This window comes from Myodes glareolus, chromosome 23 (genome assembly GCF_982192425.1).
Source record: "Myodes glareolus chromosome 23, mMyoGla1.1, whole genome shotgun sequence".
NCBI classification, from domain to species: Eukaryota; Metazoa; Chordata; class Mammalia; order Rodentia; family Cricetidae; genus Myodes; species Myodes glareolus.
The window spans coordinates 8,768,626-8,788,940 of record NC_142048.1 but is presented as its reverse complement, the minus strand read 5'-3'; the positions used below and the strand labels follow the sequence as shown (position 1 = coordinate 8,788,940).

At 40.6% G+C, this 20,315-nt stretch overlaps 1 protein-coding gene across 7 annotated transcripts in view; it reads left to right on the top strand.

Moving 5' to 3' along the window:
• The window catches only part of Marchf1 (membrane associated ring-CH-type finger 1), an 846,936-nt gene that overhangs the window by 779,371 nt on the left and 47,250 nt on the right, over nucleotides 1–20,315 (top strand). For all 7 annotated transcript variants that reach the window (XM_085680340.2, XM_085680338.2, XM_085680339.2 and 4 more), the window contains one exon: nucleotides 10,180–10,360. In XM_085680340.2, coding sequence (XP_085536466.1) covers nucleotides 10,180–10,360 — 181 coding nt within the window. The remainder of the gene's footprint in view (nucleotides 1–10,179; nucleotides 10,361–20,315) is intronic.

Genomic DNA, 20,315 nt, shown 5'->3' with positions numbered 1-20,315 from the left:
AGAAGTTAGTGTTTTAGAGATTCTAAGTAGCTATGCTTTAAGAATGTCTTCCAGTGGAAGGAGAAGACTTTTTTATTTTTTATTTATTGACATTATAATGTAATTAATCATTTCACACTTCCCTTTCCTCCACCAAAGCCCTTCCATGTACAGCATGCATCTTTCTGCTCCCTTTCAAATTCATGGTCTGTTTTTCTTTAATTGCTGTTTTGTGTGTGTGTGTGTGTGTGTGTGTGTGTGTGTGTGTGTGTGCGTGCACAAGCACAGGTGTGTGTATCTGTATGTGTGTGTACTCCTACACACAACCTGCTCATTCTGTGTGTTACTTACATGTATGTTTTCAGTGCTCACCATTTGGCATTGGATAATTAACCAGTGTGCAATTCTCTGGTGAAGACTATTTCTCTGGCTCTCAGTATTATAGTTGCCTGCTGTTGTTTTAGTGTTGAGACCTTTTGGGTTCTCTCCCTTTCTGTGTTAGCATATCTACTGGCATGGTCCTTGTTCAGATCATGTTAGGCAGCCATGTTACTTAGACTTCTTGGTTGTGGCTTCTGATATTTCTAGGTGACTGCTTAAAGATAACTTGTGTATCTGTTAATAATTCAAAAGTACCACAGAGGGAATGAGCGTGGGATTGGGGGAGAGAATGCTGGCTTCAGTATGTATCAGGAGAGGAGGAGAGTAAGGAAGAGAGGAAAGAAAAAGAGGAGGAGAGCAGAAGAGTCATGGAGGAGCGGGAGAGAAAAAGACATGAAGGTAGGGAAGGAGAAGACCTACCCAGCATGAATAGAAAGGACATACTCAAAAATACTGAAGAAAAATCTTAGCATATTGATGGCAGTTTGAACACACAGTCTGGAGTACATAAAAGGTTCAAAGATAAAAGTGAGGTATTTACCCAGAGATGGTGGGGATCTTATGAAATGGGATCTTTAAAAAGGAAACCCCATTCTGGCGTCCGTTGAAAGAGATGAAAGAAGGGGTGGGGGGCTTGAGGGAGTCAGTTAGAAACCTGATACAGGGGAAAATTACCAGGAATCTACATGAATGACCCCAACTAAGACTTCTAGCAATAGTAGAGTGGGTACCTGAATTGACTAACTCCTGTGGTCAGATTGGTGACTACCCTAATTGTCATCAGAGAGCTTTGATCCAGTAACTAAGAGAAACCACTGCAAAGATCCATAGTCAAACATTAGGCTAAGTTCAGGGAATCCTGAAGAAGAGAGGTAGGAAGGATCATAGGCGCCAGAGGGGTCAAGGATGTACAAGAAACCCCACAAAAACTACTAACATATGATTCATAGGAACTCACAAAGTCTGAACCAACAATCAGGAAACTTATATGGAACTGGCCTAAGCCCTCTACAGATGATTGACAGTTGTACAGCTTGTTCTGTTTGTGGGACTGCTAGCAATGGGAGCAGGGTTGGCCCTAGTGCTTTGGCCAGCTCTTGGAAACCTATTCCTTATACTGGATGACCTTGCCCAACCTTAATACAAGGTAGGAGCTTAGTCTTACTGCAACTTGATACGTCATGTATAGTTTGATACTCATGGAAGGTCTGTTCCTTTCTTAACAGAAACAGAGGAGGAGGGAATTGCGGGCAGGCAGTGGGACAGAGGAAAGTAGGGGAAGGACTGGGAGGAGAGGAGGTAGGGGAAACTGTGGTTGGGATGTAAAATAAATAATTTCTTTTGAAAAGGGGAAAGGCATCTTGGAGATGAGATGCAGGAATAAGCAAGCATCCCAATGCACATAATCAGGAGTCAGTGCGCTAATGAAGAGACGGGACCGTGACATGAGTATTTTAAGGCCACAAGTCGAAGATCAACATTAAGGTAGTTAAAGTCAAGAACAACTGAGGGGTTCATGCACAAAGCTCACAGGGAAAGTGGAGGAGAAATGGTGGCCTCACATTGAAAGTTGGCAGGGGAGAGGCAGCCTTGGCAAAGAAGTGTGAGGTCCTGTTTATTCCGGTTCATTTCATATCACTTGCCCAATAACCACTGTATGGGTGTTCTGTGGGAAGGGCACCTCCTTCTCTGTCTCAGAAAAACTCATTGATTTGCATTTTTGCATTCATAATGAAAATTTATGTCTAGTAAGTTCTACTCACTTGGGCCAGTGAGAGAAAATCAAGACAGTTGTTCTTTTGCATAGAAGACATTTGCATATTTGAAGACAACAGTGAGACCATCTCTGCTTTTCCTGCCTTTCCTCCTCTGAGATGTTACTCATGGGGATTTATCTTGTTTGGCTCACAATTACTATAACCACATTGTAAAAGGTCGTCCATTAGACTTATAATTTTAAGATACAGTAGAGAGTCTTAGATATAAATTTAGATTGATTGAATTCTAAATTCTCTATCATTTTACATCCTCTTGACTCCAAAATCCCAACATTTTCAGGTCTCTTCGTAAGTGTCACTATTTCAATTGCTATAATCATTGTAAGTACCTTCTGATTCTAGGTTTCCCAGATTTAAGAACAGGGATGAAGGTGCGGAATGACATAAGCAAAAGGGGAGGACATTCCGAGAAGAAAAATTGGCAAGGAGTGCAGGAGCTCCTAGAGAGGAGAGAGGTTTGGGAGGGAGAGAATATGACTGTGTGTCCTTAGGTTTAGCTAAAGCGAGACTGTGGGCATCTTAGTAGAAATACAGTCACAATAGCGAAGACTACTGAGGGAACATCAGCCTGTCTGACATGATAGCGCTTTGAGGTAACACGTGACAGGCTCCTATACTCAGCAGAGACTTGGAAAATTATATTGCTTTTATTTTTAAAAGGATTTAAAAGCAAAAAGCACGTAAAGCCTTTCATTACAGTACCTAGAAGCAATTTCTGTTGATTTTACTGATTATATGTTAGCAGTAGTGCCTTGCTTCGTGGAGATGTTTATACTTTACAGCATTTTCTCAGCTCTCTCGGGCCTCCCCACAGTCCTGTAAGATTTTACAAATGAGAAAAATCAATTGTAAGAACGGGTCTTAAGCTAGCCATTCGAACAAACTGTAAAACTAAGCTCGGTTACAAACATCCCTGCAAGAACCCAAATCTTCACGTTCACCTTGCTTTCTTTGAACCAGGATTTTGTCATGGTTGGCTCAAGGATTCAAATACATTGTCTCCTAATCTACCTGTCTGGAGTCAGAATTCACAACCTTGTCTCTGTGAGTGCTCGTTGTAGCTGTCTATCTGCTAAAAGCGTTCAGAACTGAAATCTTGAATGTGGTGCCATATATAAGCCAAGAGCATAGAAGTAACAGTAATGATACTAGGATCCCACAGGTAGGCATAATAGAATTAAGAGTTCAAAATCATGCAAAAATCATATATGCTTTAAATAAATAAGTAAAGTAGGCAGAGATTCATGTACCTGCCTTGGATCAAGATTTGTGAGACTCTTATTTCATTCTCATAGCTCATTAAGCATTATTTTTAACTTATCTTTACAAATCAGGAAACTGAGAATGTCTATAACTTAATTGAACAAAGACTAAGGTCGCCCAGATCCAATTTACTTCTGAAACTAAGGACCAAATAATTCTGCATACAATTTTTTCCTATAATTGTGTAAAACAAGTACAATAGAAAGAATAAAACTACCCATGAGAATGTCCTGCATATGCACAGATACTGTCAAATGCCACTACTTCTACCACCGACTCTCCTTGTGCCTTGTGACCTCCGGGCTACCATGTTCACATGTTCCCAGCTTACAGTAAGTCTGAGACAGTTTCGTTTGCAGACCTGCGCAGAATCAGTCTGGGCTAGAGTCCTCACGCTGTATCACCTGATGTGCAGGGGCCCTGCTTTCTGTGCCTCTCCTGTGTCACCCTGTAATGTGGAGACAGTGACATGTGCTACCCACCTCAAGATTCCGCTCCATACTAAATGCTGTCAAGTCTCACCGCAGTGTTAGAAGCGTTTACTATAACCCCTGCCCTCTCATCTCCCCAAGGACCTCAAGGCTGAGCCACAGTCTTACATCTACGCTTGGTTAGTTTCCCATCACTCTCTCCAGGCAGCTTTCTCTAACTCTTTACAGCCTGTGGAAGGCCTTCACCCTAGGTCTTCCTCCCTTGTGTTGAGTGTGCAGTCATGGTGTATCCTCTGTAGCAAGAGCTAACTAAACCCCTCACAGCTCCCTCCCCCACCTTCTCCTCTCTCCCTGCCATTTTCCCCTCTAGTTCTTGCTCTCAGGTGTCTGTGCTCATTCCATGGATTCTTGCACTCGTCCAAAGATGCTTCTATCCCTTCTTTCTCAATACTTTGGGTTTTTGATGGCTGCTGTTTAATAACAGAACCGTTCCTTCTCTGTAGTTTAATGTCTAATTCTTTGTGTCACCTCCATCCTGCACAAAATTTCCCTGCTAAAGATAAGATGAAATAAAACTAAAAATAAAGGCCTTTCTCCAGCCTGTTCTCTCCCTGCCGCGTCACTCTGGAGTGGAGCCGGGAACAGACGTGCCTTATCCCTTCAGAGAGAAGTTTATCCTTCAGTCATTTGCGTCAGCATTGCGACCTCAACTCTGCTTCACTGCTTTGCATTATACTGCTATCCAAAAATATTTACAATAACTCTTTGGCTTAGGAAAACCAGTGTACGGATATTGATGAGACGGCTCAGCAGCCAATGTGGCTGCCGTCAAGCCTGACAGCCTGAGTTGAGTGCCTGGGGCACGCACATGCGCACACACGTGCACACACGCAAATTAATCAGTTCATCATCAATGCATAAAGCGCACTTTTAAAAATTAGAAAAATGAGTTCTTAAATGAATACTAAACTTTCCATGATTAGGTTTGAACTTCTCCAAGTCTAGAAGTCTCTCTGTTATTATGTTTATAAAATCCTTTAGAGAAAATTTGGAGAACGGAACAGGCAGTAATCACAGAGGTAGACTTAGAAAGATTTGACAAAACACGGTGTAAAATTGGCATGTTAACACCTAGGTTGACTATAAAGTTAATGAACTTAAACATTATTACACAACTATTGCAATCCTCACAGATAACTTTAAATGTTTCTTCAATTGACCAAAAAAAAAAAAAAAAAAAGTTCTGACTGAGACAAGAGGCCTTGGCAAGGGGTAGATGCAAGGTAGAAATCATTTTAAGATATTTCAGGACCAAGGCATCCAAAGGGCTCAACAGATAGAGGTACTTGCTGCCAAGACCGGCAGCCTGAATTCAATCCCACACTCCCACATGGTAGAAGGAAGATTCTAACTCCCACAAACTTGCCTGTAACCTCCACAGGAAGGCATGGTGCAGGTTGACCCTCCTACACACACATACACACAACCTCCCCCCACCACACGCAAATAATAATAGTAATTATAATACTATTCATAGGGGTGATTTTTAAAATTTTAAAGATACACAAAACCAAAAATATTGGCTGCTTTCCTTTCAACTCAAACCCTAAAGCAATGAAGGAAAGCGGACGTTGTACACAGAAAAATCTAAAATGCAATTTGGCCCATAGCGTTGGTGTCTTTTTTATACATAAGGTTATAAGGATGTATTCATTAATTCAAGTCTTGTATATAAAAAGAATCTCAATACGTACTGACTGGAGTGTAAAAAGACACGAAAGTGTCAAGCGAGCCTCTGAATTCTGCTTGTTCTCTCTGAGTGTCAGATAACGTGAGTCAAGAACAGCTCATAGAACCACTGATTCCCCAGGCTTCAGGCTCCCACCAGATAAAAATATCTCACAGTACATACATTTTACAATGGAATTTTATTATCGTATTAGCATAATTTTCTTTACACAATTACTCTCTAGGGAAAAGTCTTCATTGCCATGTTTTCATCTATAATGCAGCAATGATGATTTGTGAGAAGTACATCTATTTTAAAACTGTTTAATTATTTCTTTAATAGCACTATTACATTATTTTTTATTTTTATTGGAGGTTTGAAGTTGATATTTTGCTCTTAAATTTTTTCAGGACAATCTAAGCATGGCTTGAAAAGACTCTTGGGGTTCAACTGGAACTAGATAATTTAGAAAAAGTTCAAAATACTAAAACCATGCAAATGTACACTGTGTAAAATGAAAAGAAAAATGAATCAAGCTTTTGATTTTCCTTGTGGGAAATAACTTAAATTTTATGAGAAAAGGCTATTGCTGGTTTACTTCAGGGAAAGATTTTTAACTGTTTTTTCTAAAAAGAGAGACATTTTAAGACAGGAAGTTGGACCAAAATCAGCAAGCTGGCAAGGTCATGTTGACTCAGTAATCAGTGAGGTCTTTGTTTAAAGCTACTTATGAATAAATTTCTTTTTTCGTGTCAGGAAAAGTCAGAGCCTGAGTCTTTGAGCAGCTGTAGAGCATTTGACACAATCTTTCCTTTTCCAGGAGGAATTATCAGAAGGCATTAACATTTTCAAGTAAGAACTTTGGTCCACAGAAGCGGTGAGATTTAACACCATACCATGAGATTTCATCTGCATTGTGATTTTTTTGTACTTCTATTTTTAATCTTTCCCTAAATTCATTGGTTATTTGAAGAAAGGGATTAGGATGACTCGTTTATAGAGAATACTTTGTTATTGCTGCTGTACACTGTTCTTGACAACAAAATACACGAACACGTTAAGGTAGGGGACTGCAGTCTTTGTCTCAAAACGTCTACATTGAACTGTTCTGGGGGCTGAGGAGGTGGAACCTCGGTAAGAGCACTCATTGCTGTTGCAAAGGACCTGGTTTCCATTCTCGACACTGATGACTTCTTACCCCAGTCAGAATAACATGAAGGGCACAAACAACACTGGTAGGGATGGAGACTCTATCCACTGCTGGTGGAAGGTGGAAGGTGGAAGGTGGAAGAAAAACTAATATCTTCACTGTGGACATCAGTACAAAGATGAAAACTAAAATTGGGACTACCACATGACCCAACTTTACCGCTCCTCCACATCATACCAGAGATGCATCTGTGCTTATTACTGCTCTATTCATAGTAGACAAGAAATCAACCAGTCCAAATGCCCATCAACAGATGACGTGATAAAGAAAATATGGTCTGTATGCACGGTTAATTTTTCATCCATAAAGAAAATTAATCATACCATTTTCAAGGAAAATGGATGGAACTGATGCGTATTGTTGAGCAAAAAATGTTGAAAAAGAGAAGAGCAAATAGCACAGTCTTTCTCTGATACAAGGGTCGTAGATCTTAATCTGTATGGGAACCATGTGAATGTTCTATACCTGAAGAGAGTGCACATCATAAAACTAGACAGGGGACACGAGAGGGGAGAGACTAAAGGACATGTGTGAGATGAAAGCAGAAGGAGGTATTGTAGGAGAACAAACGGGACCAGTGGGAGAAGCAGAGATGGGAAACCGGAGATGGCGAGGGGGATTCACAAGAGATCAACAAGAACAATGAAAGAAAGCATAGTCAAACTCTTCCTTTGGATAATAATTTTAAGTGACTAATCTGGAGGACAGGACAGTATCACTTACTGTGTTCTGTGCTTTCATATTCTCTTTAATTTCAGTGGCTGCAGAAATAAAATTATAATCAAATTCTGCACAATGGACATTTTGTTTTCTTTCACTGGATGTTTGTTTGTTTGGTTTGGGTTCTGATTGTTTTTGAGATTGTAACTTAGTTATATTTCTCCCTTTCCCTTTCCTCTCTCCAAAGCTTCCCATAGACCCCTCGCCACTCTCCTTCAAATATGTGGCCTCTTCTGTTATTTCATGCCTGTGTGTATTTGTATATACATGTATATTCCTAAATATAAATATAACCTGGTGAGTTCAAGGAGGACAACAATACGCATACCAAACTGACTATTAGGCATTAGGCCCATTAGGCCTCAACCCTACACACACACACACACACACACACACACACACACACACACAACTATAGGCAAGTGATGGAAGTTGGGAGCAGGACAGGTGCTCCTCCGCAGAGAAAAGCCCACCAATCGGTTGTCCAATAACAAATGGTCAGCCCTGAGAAGACACATACAAGTAACACTGGCTGTTTTTGTAGGATGGCGTGTTAACTATTCAACACCCAGGGAGCCCTAATACTCCTGTGATACTGCATTGACGTCAGTGTGGGACAAAGAATGGCAGGCTTAGTTTCTGTGCCCTCGGTCTGGATAAAGGAGATGTTATTGGACTAGAGATTAAAAATTGTCACTCAGCAAATTTTTCCTTTTCTTCCACCTTGCAGACTTTTTATTTAAGATATCCCAGCTGGCCTTTAACTTTCTAACTCAGCTAGGAAAAAGGGGGCAGTGACTGTGAACTTGGGAGTCAGTGCTCGTGGGCTTTGTTTTTACCTAAGAAGTAAATACAAAAGACACATGTGCTCTATCATCCGCCTTTCTTTTTAAGGTTGGTAGATCATGGGGTTTCAGTTCCTCTAACTTCCTGCACGAGCTATGTGAGCAACTGCCTCACTTCCTCTAGAGACAGTGTAATTTAACAGGAGATTCTTAATCCTCTCCTCAGAACTCCTGCTTCTGGAGACGACTGTGCACACCTCTGAGGAAGTGGAAGACACTGATTTATGTGTTCTTCCAGCCTGCCACTGGGTCATTATGTAGATTGAAAAGGCCTTTAAATATTATAGTCACTGCTTGTATTATGAAGAACTACATACCGACATTTCTATTGAAGTTTATTAACCACTCTCAACAGTGGGGTAAATTATAAAATTATTGAAGGTCTAAGAACTTTTTCTGTTCTATGTATATGATTCAGGTACATGTGTATGCATGCGTATTCATGTGTGAGTTCAGGCACATGTGTGCAGTACACATGTGGATGTCAGAAGACCTCAGTCCTCACCTTTACATTGTTTGGCACGGGGAACCTTAGCTGTTGGCCACAGCTGCCCCACATACTTCTTAGGATGTCACATTCTCCACTTTCCCATCTTGCCCTAGCTGGGGTTACAGGCTCACTCTCACTCCCAGCTCTACATAGGTCCTGGGATTTCCACCAGAGGTCCTAGAGGGCAAGAACTTTCTTTGGTGAGCCATTTCTCCTGCCAAGGGCCACGTTTTTAATTCACTTCTTAGCATAATAAAAGGTCTGTCTCATTCAAGGAGAAAACTTTCTAAAATATGAAAATGAGAGTAATGTAGAATTAAAAGACTATAACTATATAACTAGAATTCCCTTTAATCCAGAAATTAAAAGAACTCTAAATATATAGATAGAAATGTTAACATTTTCAAACAGCAGGATTTACTGAACTAGAACTCTATGGGAGCAGGAATTTTGGGGAGTTTTATATGATGATAATTATTGACAGTTCGTTGTGACCTAACCAAAGATTTTCTTGGTGATACATTCAGGCCCGACTTTCAATATTAACCTTATAATTTTATTTCAGTTTAGAGGTTTTCAAAATTTTCCATAGTAGTAATATCTCAAACTTGTAAATTATACAATGTGACCCTTTAATTGTGGCGTCAAAATAACATAGTGACATCATCAAACGATAACATTCTTTGCATTGTGTCTTCTTCAGTTTCTCTCTCTCTCTCTCTCTCTCTCTCTCTCTCTCTCTCTCTCTCTCTCTCTCTCCAATGTCTATTACATTTTCCTGGCTATACTGGACTTGCTTTATAAACCAGGCCGGTCTCAAACTTGAAGAGGCCCCCTGCCTCTGCCTTTCTAGTGCTGGGATTAAAGTGTGCACCACTACAGTGAGCTTCTTTGGGATCCTTCTAAGCCATGACCTTTATATATAAAACACCATAGACAGTGACCTTTTAAACAGACTAGCCCCCCAAAAATTTGTTCTTGAAATGGCTCCACTGTCACAATGAAATAAACGTGTTCCTCGTGTGCAAATGTCTCATACACCCTCTTACATGGCTGGAGTCCAACAGCTATCCTGTGAAAGTAAATGGATATTGATCACAGGTTTCATTCTACCACCAAAGCTAGAGTAAAAAGCCCATGAGTTCTAGATTGTAGGTTACAGTGTCTAATACAACCCGAGATAAGCAAGGCAGTGCTCCGTGGGGGAGCAGTGTTCTCTGGGAGAACTCATGTTTTGTGTTTTGTGTTCTAGCTTGTAGGTTACAGTATTTAATACAACCCGAGATAAGTAAGGCAGTGTGGGGGCGCAGTGCCCTCTGGGAGAACTCATGTTTGTGCTACGTCCTTCCCCAGGATCTGTCACTGCGAAGGAGATGAGGAGAGCCCGCTCATCACACCCTGTCGCTGCACAGGAACCTTGCGCTTTGTCCACCAGTCCTGTCTCCACCAGTGGATCAAGAGCTCGGACACTCGATGCTGTGAGCTCTGCAAGTATGACTTCATAATGGAGACCAAGCTCAAGCCTCTTCGGAAGGTACAGTGTGGGCTGTGGGCAGAACCGGAAGGGGAGGAGCATGCAGAGCAGGCTTGTTTCAAACCTGGCTTCCTCTGCCAACATGCTAATGTTTATGGGGGGATGCTTGTCCTATAGTGGACTCAATGGGTAAAATGCAGCCGTGTCTGCAGGTAAATCAGTTTATTCTGTTTTATATAGTGTGACTTCTAGATTTTTTTAATGGTGTACAGGTCCATAAATGAATAGAGAAACATTTAACTGTGTATAAATGAAAAATACAATTATAATTCAATGTAATTAATGAGAAGCTTGAGAATTTTAATCTTTTGAGGTCAGTATCCAAAGCTAGATGATAGAATCCATGAAATAACATGAACTCACTTGACTTTTTAAAAGCTGACTATTAGATAATAAGAGAATGATTTACTCTATAAGATGTGGCCTGGATTATGTTTAATTTCTTTTAACATTTGGTCAGATGTTATATGAATCACCAGAGGGGGTACAAAGAAAGCCACTAATTTTCTATACGGTTCATCAAGTTGCAAGAGAAATAGAAATATATTTTTAAACTGTAAGATTTATCTCCAAAGTCTTCATCTGTGGTAATTCTTTTATAGAACATGGTAGTAAGACTGTGAGCCAAGAATAAAATTAACAGTCTCCAACAGAACACTTGTCAAGGGCTCGTGTAAGAGTGATGTGCTGCGTCCATTCATCCTCAATCCCCGGAATTTGCCATTTAACTTCATCTTTTGCCTAACTGCAGCCTTGCATACACACACGCACACACAAATGCACATGCACACACATACACATATTTAAAACATATCTATGTATATAGATGACTCTATTTCCAAAGGGACTTTGGGGACTGCAGTTTAAGTAATGAATTGGCCCAGGGCTGATTTTCTATTTAAATTTAATGCAGAGCTAACACAGAGAGAAAGAGCAATGCATAGAAATAAAGGCGAGGCGTTCCGGCGTGAGAAGAGATGAGCACAGACAGGATTTCCCACTCGGCGTCTAATGGGGGTGGAGACTAGCCATGTAGCCACTGGAGTTCTTCATCCATTCTCTAAAGTAGAGAGAGGGGGAGTAACATGCCCTAATTTTACAGTAGACTTCATTTTTTAAATTTGTAAATGGTATATAGATCTCAAAACTATGTACAAATCACCTTTAGGGAGATGCCTTTTTTTTTTTTGTTTTAAACTCGGGATGACCCGAATTCCAAAGGTGACTCTCTGATTCTCTGGGCCTCAGAGCAATCATTGCAGAAGTAGGCCATGATGAATACTCTACACTCTCGCTCTATATGCTAAGCAGAAACTGGACTGAAGGAGCTGGATGACATGCTTGTGAACCTTTGAATTTTCTTTTTGTCCCTCCGAGAATTTTAAGTTGTTTAACAGCATCTGTGGCCTTCCTTGCCCCTTTCCCATCCTCTACCCACACAAAATTTTCGTTCCGGCTTAATCAAGCATAATATTTGAGTTTGAAAGCACGAATCTAGAAAAATAACATACTCAAGTTGTCTCTTTTATATTAAGCCTCCCAACACACACACACACACACACACACACACACACACACACATTTATAGTGGGATCATAACATATTAAACATAGTAATGGGAAAGAACTCAAAACCTATTCTAGCGAAAGAACTCTTTAAATATAACTTAGGACCTTTATTAATATGTCTTGATAAGGAACTTACAACTAACCTGTTTGTAGCTGGAAAATAACAACAAAGCCTCATGGGAAAGTACAGTGGCATATGAGTTTTGTCTATAAACGCCCCTAAAATACATATTTTGGAGCCACTCAGCTGGGATATTTTCAGGGAGAGCCTCTGACCAAATTCCATCTTGTTCAGTATTTAGTATTTTAATAAAGCTTGCTTTAATTTGGCTCAAAAGGCAGAACTGGTTTTTATCTGGCAAATCTCAGGATTAACAGTAACCAGAATAAGAAAATACATCTGTGCATATTCATACAATGAATTTGTTGATCAACTCAACAGGAACCTAACTGCTTATTAGTGAAACAGCATAACTTCTTTTACCAAAAAAGGAGCATTTCTTTTGACCATTAGTATTGACAAAAGACATTGTTTAAATATCCTTCATATTTGATAGCATAATGTGTACAGGGGGAGTTATTCTAACAGAGATATGCTCGTTGGTAGCCCACAGATGTGTTTTATATAAGTCATTAAACTTGAATACTATTTATCAACTTTTAACTATGTGATTATTTCAGGTAATATTTTACATAATAAATTTTGTATATCACAACACCTGGCTTGACTGGAACTACATTCTGATATGGCTACAGAGATGGGATGAGATGGGAATGGAATGCTGCTACTGTGATCTGCTTTTGAGTTCTTGGCATTTCTCGCCCCTCATGTGATTTTGAAGTCCCCCCCCACACACACCACCTCTGTTTGTACAGCTGTGCTCTGGAAAGAGGATGTGAATATTCAAATCCTATGTAAGGCAGGATTCCTATACATGAGACATGAGTACAACCTATCCATCCTTTGTAACACGAGAGCCTGCTTAGGGGTTTTTGTCCCACCCAGTACCCCCCAGCCAGTAAGCCCCCAAAGAAAATCACACAGAGTCTACATTAGGTTATAAACTGATTGGCCTTTTGATAGGATAGCAGCTTAGATAGGCGGAGTAGACAGAACAGAATGCTGGGAGAAAGGAGGCAGGCAGAGAGCTGCCCACCATGAAGCTGCCAGGTCAGACACGCTGAATATTTCCTGGTAAGCCACGACCTCGTGGTGACATACAGATTATTAGAAATGGGTTGAATCAAGATGTGAGAGTTAGCCAAAAAGAGGCTAGAACTAATGGGCCAGGCAGCAGTTTAATTAATACAGATTTCTGTGTAATTATTTCGGGGGCTAAGCTAGCCGGGAGGGATGCAGCCTGCTGCTCCGCATTTACTACAGAGTGGTGCCCACATGGTCCACCACTCCTTTTACAACAATCCTTCCAGGACATTCAAAACCTATGGGAAGAAGTATTTTAAGTTCTCATTCTCCTCTCTCTAAAAGTATGAAACACAGCCAAGGACTATCGGAGGCAGTGCCTTCAGTGTTGTTTTAGAGTGTGAGGTGGTTCAAAACAACATGTAAAAGGAATTTTAAGCTGTTCTAGGTGGTTTGTTTTGATGGGATGGCAGTTGAAAAGCATATTCTTTGGGCCGTTTTTGAGTATTCATAAAGAATGCCATGCATAACATTTGGTGAGAATATATTTGAAGTGCATCCAACTGAGTAATTCCATTACACTTTCCAGCATCTAAATACCAAGTACATCAAACAATTAATTTAGCTAATGATTCTGGATCTCTACCATCAGTAGTGAAGTGAATGGAAGTGAAGTCTGTGGTTAGATGAGATGATTTCTCCAAAGAAATCTTCATAGTCAGTCTTCATAAGCTGATGGAGCTTGGGGCTTGACTGTCTCTAGAGATACCAGTAAATCCTTACCTCTTTGATTGTCGTTACTACACCAAAAACTACAGTTAGCAAAGTCATCAAGGGAGTCTAATGTTTGCAGAAGAAAATCTTTAAAGTCAAAATAAAACGAAGGGTTCATTCCAGAGAACGCAAATCCCCATCATCTTTAAGTCAGTAGCTCAACTACTTTTATGACAATCAATAAAAGTCCCATTAACTAGCTTACTTAGGGCCAGGAGAGACTCTCAGAGCCCAGGAAAGAAGGAAAAAGTCACAAATAAAGCACAGTGATGAGCTAGTGAAATCGGGAAACGTTCACACTGCTGATTAAGAAGCATAAACTAAACTTCCATTTTGAAGCTGAAGTCTGGGATTCCAAACTGAATCTCCCTGAATGAGAAGCCAGGTGCTGACATAAAGCAGGTTCTCAGAGACAGCAAGTACCACCGCTGACTTCTGTTCTGCCCTGAAATATATGTGCACATGAACCACATGACAAATGCGGAATGTATCTACTTATGTTTCATCTCATTTAACTAGTTCACCCACATTAAGCCTGTTTTGAGTAAATATGTGGATCCCATTTTAAGTAGGAAGAAAAGAGTCATCATATCAAACCTAATGCCACACACTGCAAATATCTTTGTACTCACTTCATGGTACATGACAGTCACCTAGCTCTTGGGTTCTCCTTAAGAACCATAACATTTGTTTTTCTGGGTGTGGAGGCACAAGAAACTGAGGCCAAAGGATCAAGGGATGAATGCTACCCTAGCAACATAGGGAGATGTTCTCCTTAAAAGACTGAACGATAGAATGTCTTCAATTTTTTTAAACTATTTCTGATTGAAATGTTTAAAAAGAAATCTTTCTACAAACAATTATTTTTCTAGACTATTTCTCCTTCAGCCTAGAAGAAACACTTCACCCAGACTCCTTGCTCTAAGAAGCTCAGTTACATCAATTTAAACACAGCCAAACCCCGAGTGCAATAATTCAAAACTTTATTTTTTTCTTCACTGTTTTTCTCAGTCTTTTTTCTTTTTTATTTTAATTTTATTTATTTATTTATTAAAAATTTCCACCTCCTCCCCACCTCCCATTTCTCTCCCACTCTTCCCCTCCCCCTCCCTTTCCCTCTCCAGTCCTAAGAGCAGTCAGAGTTCCCTGCCCCATGGGAAGGCCAAGGTCCTCCCACCTCCATCCAGGTCTAGGAAGGTGCACTGCCAAACAGACCAGGCTACCACAAAGCCAGTCCATGCAGTAGAATCAAAACCCAGTGCCATTGTCCTTGGCCTCTCAGTCAGCCCTTATTGACCGCTACATTCAGAGAGTCCGGTTTGATCACATGCTCCATCACTCCCAGTCCAGCTGGCTTTGGTGAGCTCCCATTAGATCAGTCCCACCATCTCAGTGGGTGGACGCACCCCTCATGATCCTGACTTCCTTGCTCATGTTCTCCCTCTTTCTGCTCCTCATTAGGACCTTGGGAGCTCAGTCCAGTATGCCAATGTGTGTCTCTGTCTCTATCTCCACCCATTGCCAGATGAAGGTTCTATGGTGATATGCAAGATTCCATCAGTGTGACTATGGGATAGGGCCAGTTCAGGCACCCTCTCCACTACTGCCCAAGGAACAATCTGGAGACCTCTCCTTGGACCTGGGAACCCCTCTAGAGTCAAGTTTCTTGTCAGCCCTAAAATGGCTCCCTTAGTTGAGATATCTACTTTCCTGCTCCCATATCCACCCTTCCTCCATCCTAACTATCCCATTCCCCCAAGCTCTCCCCAATCCTCCCCTTCTCCTTTCTCCCTCCCCATCTCCCCTTATACCCACCACACCCCCACCCCCTTGCTTCCAACTTTTGTTTGGCAATCTTGTCTAATTCCAATCTCCAGGAGGATAACTATATGATTTTCGTTGGGTTTACCTTCTTATTGTGCTTCTCTAGGATCACGAATTATAGGCTTAATGTCTTTTATTTATGGCTAGAATTCACTTATGAGGGAGTACATACCATATTCATCATTTTGGGTCTGGGTTATCTCACTCAGTAAAGTGTTTTCTATTTCCATCCATTTGCATGCAAAATTCAAGAACTCATTGTTTTTTACCGCTGAGTAAAACTCTAATGTGCATATGTTCCACACCTTCTTTATCCATTCTTCTATTGAGGGGCACCTAGGTTGTTTCCAGGTTCTGGCTTTTACAAATAGTGCTGCTTTGAACTTGTCAGCCTGCCGTGTCTTCTTTCCTCCTTGCTGTCAGCAACTAACGCCATTTCTCTGTTGCCTGGGACAGCTTTAGTCAGCAGGTACACACTTCCTTTCTGTCAACAAGAACAACCGAGGGAGCTACACTGATGGGTTTACCAAAGGTTGGACCTAGCTCTGGCAACTTTCTGCAGGGTTCTCCCTTGATGGCCAGCAAGAGCTTTTGTGTTGGACATTAGAGCCTCATTCTGGAGTTTATGAAGTTCCTTTTCTCGTCCTTTTTAGTTCCCAGTGTTACTCAAAAATCTTGAAATCACAGGGTAAGAAAGCACTCAGCAGATGAAGCCATGATGCCCCTAGGCTGTTCTCTTGTCAACTGAGCTCAGGCTTGGAAATTTGTTCCTCTATTTCTTCATATAAAAAGCTAGAACATGTATCTCTGTCCTAGTACACAGTGCAGACAGAACTTTCTCTGTCTTTCTTGCAATGACCATAATTCACAATGTACACACGTTCTCCAGTTGATTTGCACTTAGTTTCAGATACCACTCTAACACCCTGACAGGAAGCCTAAGGGGCTCAGAACACTGTTTTCCAGCTTCTATTGTCCCAATGCCAGAAATGTTTTTCACAACTTGTTCGCTGCCTATTGATGATGTCAGACACTACTCCTCTTTCTTCCCCACTATGCCATTCACAGAAACGGCGTGTCTGGTGGGCTGGCTGCCACAGACAGGATACAAAGAGCTCCCTCCACTGTGCCATTCACAAAAATGGACTGTCTGGTTGGTTGGTGTTTGTTGTCACAATCAGGAAACAATAAGCAACCCACTAAACAACACAATGATTGCTTCTTTAATACTTCAACTTGATAAAAGCATTAACTTTTCCATTAAATTGAAGGTTTTTTTACTAGTTATATTGCCTTAACACAGGGATACCTCCATAACTGCAATTGAGATTTCAGTTAAAATAATATTACAGTGTGAATCCATGTCATTGCCTACACGTCTTCTGTAAAGTATGAGATGGAAAACACAGGTGCTTGCAGCTCATTCTAGTCGATAGTTGGGTCTAGTCACATGGGTTTGCTTCTTCATGTCTTTAATTGAAACACAGTCAAATAATTACATAGTCATCTAGAATCAGGATTGTAGAACAGTTTGTCTACAACAGGAATATCATTTTTTGGCTAGTAAATTCTTTTTTATGTCTGAAATTTCCATGCATATATATATAGTCCTTCTTCTAGGCAGGTTTGAAACCACACTACCAGTAAATCATGCCTGTATAGTCATTCCAGGAGCAACCCAGTGATGCCCAACTCATGCATTTGCTCAACGTCCTATATGCTAAGAATCTACCTTGTTCCAGGAAGGTTTAGTCACAGGAAAGACAAAGCAACCCCACAATCTCTGCGTAGGTGGAGAAGAATGGAAGAGGATATGAGACTATAATGTGCTCCAGAGGGAATTGGGAAAAGGAGCCCCAAACAAGCTGGCAGCCAAAAGTAAACTATCCTACTTAAAGGAACATAAAAGAACACTATAACCATGGAGCAAACTGGCTATCTCTTTCTTCTTTGTTCTTCATGCAAAATATAGATGGTATCACTTAACAACTGGGCACCCCAGACTCTCGGGACCAGAATCAGGAAGTTGAGAAGGATTTGATAGAGGTTGTCACAAACTATTTCTGAATAAGTAACCACTGACTAAATAAATGACTACTAAACAAATATTCCGTTCTTTTTTATTACTAAGTGTATCTATATATTAATTTAGCTGTTTCTTTCACTGAAACTAATGTCACTTTTCAGAGAAACTGTTACAGTCTATTATTATTGGAGTCATGGGAATAGTCACTTAGCTTTGTATTACCTTTGCTACTGAAATCTACAACCAGACAAATATTTACCCTTAAGGATATCTATTATTAGCCGGACAGTGATGGCTCATACCTTTAATCCCAGCCCTCTGGACGGAGAGGCAAGTGGATCTCTGTGAGTTCAAGACCAGCCTGGTCTACAAGAGCTAGTTCCAGGACAGGCTCAATAGCTACAGTGAAACCCTGTCCTTAAAAACCAAAAAAGAAAAAAAAAGAATATCTATTATTAATTTAATAAAGACAAAGGGCATTAATATAGAGATTCTCTTATACATTATATGTCCTGTTTTTTTCTTTGAAGCACAGACTGTGAGGGACTCAGTCTTCCAATGATGACAAGCATGAGGGAATCAAATTAGAAAGTGTGCAGACATGCACATATACACAGGTGCAAATAAATATTTTCCTAAGACATAACTTGTTGATTGAATTTTAAATTATTTTCATATTTAAATCTTTCTCTCATTCAGTGGTCCCCAACCTTCCTAGTGTTGTGACCCTTTTAATACAGTTCCTCGTGTCCTCATGCTGTAATGGCTACCAGTCATAAAACTATTTTCATTGCTACTTCACAACTGTAGTTTAGCTACTGCTATCATGTAAATATCTGTGTTTTCTGATGGTCTCAGGTGACTCCTGTTAAAGACTTGTTCACCACAAAGGAGTTGCATCCCATAGGTTGAGAACCACTGCTCTAGTTAAAAATTTTGTCTTGTAGTTACAGGGATAATTTTTTAATATATTATTCTAATGTCTTGTCTTCCTATGAAAATTTTGACTGATTCTTTTCCTCTGAAAAGACTAGAAAAAAACTTTTATTTCTATTTTATTACTATTGCTATTATTATTTTATTTTACAATATGAAGGGTCAAACCTGGGGCCTTGTGCACAGTAGGCAAGGTGACCTACGCTGAAACTGCAAACTCCAGCCCTCAGTTCTTTGAGACGGGGTCTTGTTACATAGGCCAAGACGACATATTAGAATTACAGGCATGAGCCACCACACCCAGCCCAAGAAGGACCCCTTCAAATGCTGTACCTGAATTGATGGTCTCTAACCCCAGTGTATACTTATCAATATGATAGTACAGTATCATTAAAATACAGGACTAACTTTATGGTCCCAAAGGAAATGATTTTCTCACAAGCCAGCCCCCTCCAAGTCTCCTAGATTTCTGCGGAGTATCATCAGGCAGAGTATCTTCTTCCTTTCTCTAGGCTTTCACACAGATATTTCACCTGGAGTTCAGTCTTTCCAGGCCTGTTATTTCCCACAGAAGTGTTCACCAGTTAGTCTAATAAAGTAGTCACCAACAGAGCACAGGCATGGGGTAGCAGAATGTGGAAATAAAAAGACAGGAAGTGGAAAGAAGGTAAACAATCCAGTCCTAGGATTTCCCCCCTTCTCACTAATTAAAAAATAACAAATGAAAGGCATGGTGGCACATGCCTTTAATCCCAGTGCAGAGGTGGAAGGTGGGCAGATCTCAGCGAGTTCAAGGCCAGCCTGGTCTACAAAGTGAGTTCCAGGATAGCCAGAACTACACAGAGAAACACCGTTTCAAAAAAGAACTAATTAATTAATTAATTTAAAAAAGAATTGGGAAAGTGAGGTGTTCCTGTTTTATTCTGCTGGAGCTTGTGATGGGTGAAACATGAAACACGGGCAGAACAAGATTATCTGCAGCACCAAGAGCTTTGTTATGAGGGCCTTCCTCAAAAGAGAGGGGGGATTTTCTCTTCCAACTTATAATACCCGAAGAATGATAACTATCCTTAAATCACTAAGGAATATCACTAGTTAAGAAAGAATAGTTCAGACAGCGGCTGAACAGCGGCTGAAGCCAGGCTGAGGGCAGGACCCGCCAGAGCAGCTACTCAAATGGCTGAAGGAATATCAAAGGTGCAGGGCCTGCTTCGGCAGCTCAATGAGACGCTGCGTCAAATTAAACAGTCCAACATGGGCAGGACATGGAGCTCAGAGGTAGACGGCTCGCCTAGCACTTGTGAAATCGGGCCCTAAGCTCAGCTCCCAATAAAGTCACAGGGAAAAATGACAAAGGAATGAATACTGGTCCAGGGCTGAGAACTCCAGCTTCTTTTTCTGCTGCTAATACTTAAACCCCCTGAGTTGTGCCTCAGTTTCTCAATATGTTAAAGGAGGAGATAGGGAAAAAAGTATCATTAATATGTCTTCCAAGTTAAAACCTATTCCATGAAAAGTGAAGAATTCACTTACCTAAAAAGTAAGAAAAGGAATGTGTTTTAAATATTGAGAAGAACAACAAAATAGGTATACATGGAGTTGGGCTCACAGTGATTCAAATTCTGTGAGACAAAATGCTAAGCAGGAAGAGGGGCTGATATTGTCTATAAAAATAGCCAGCAT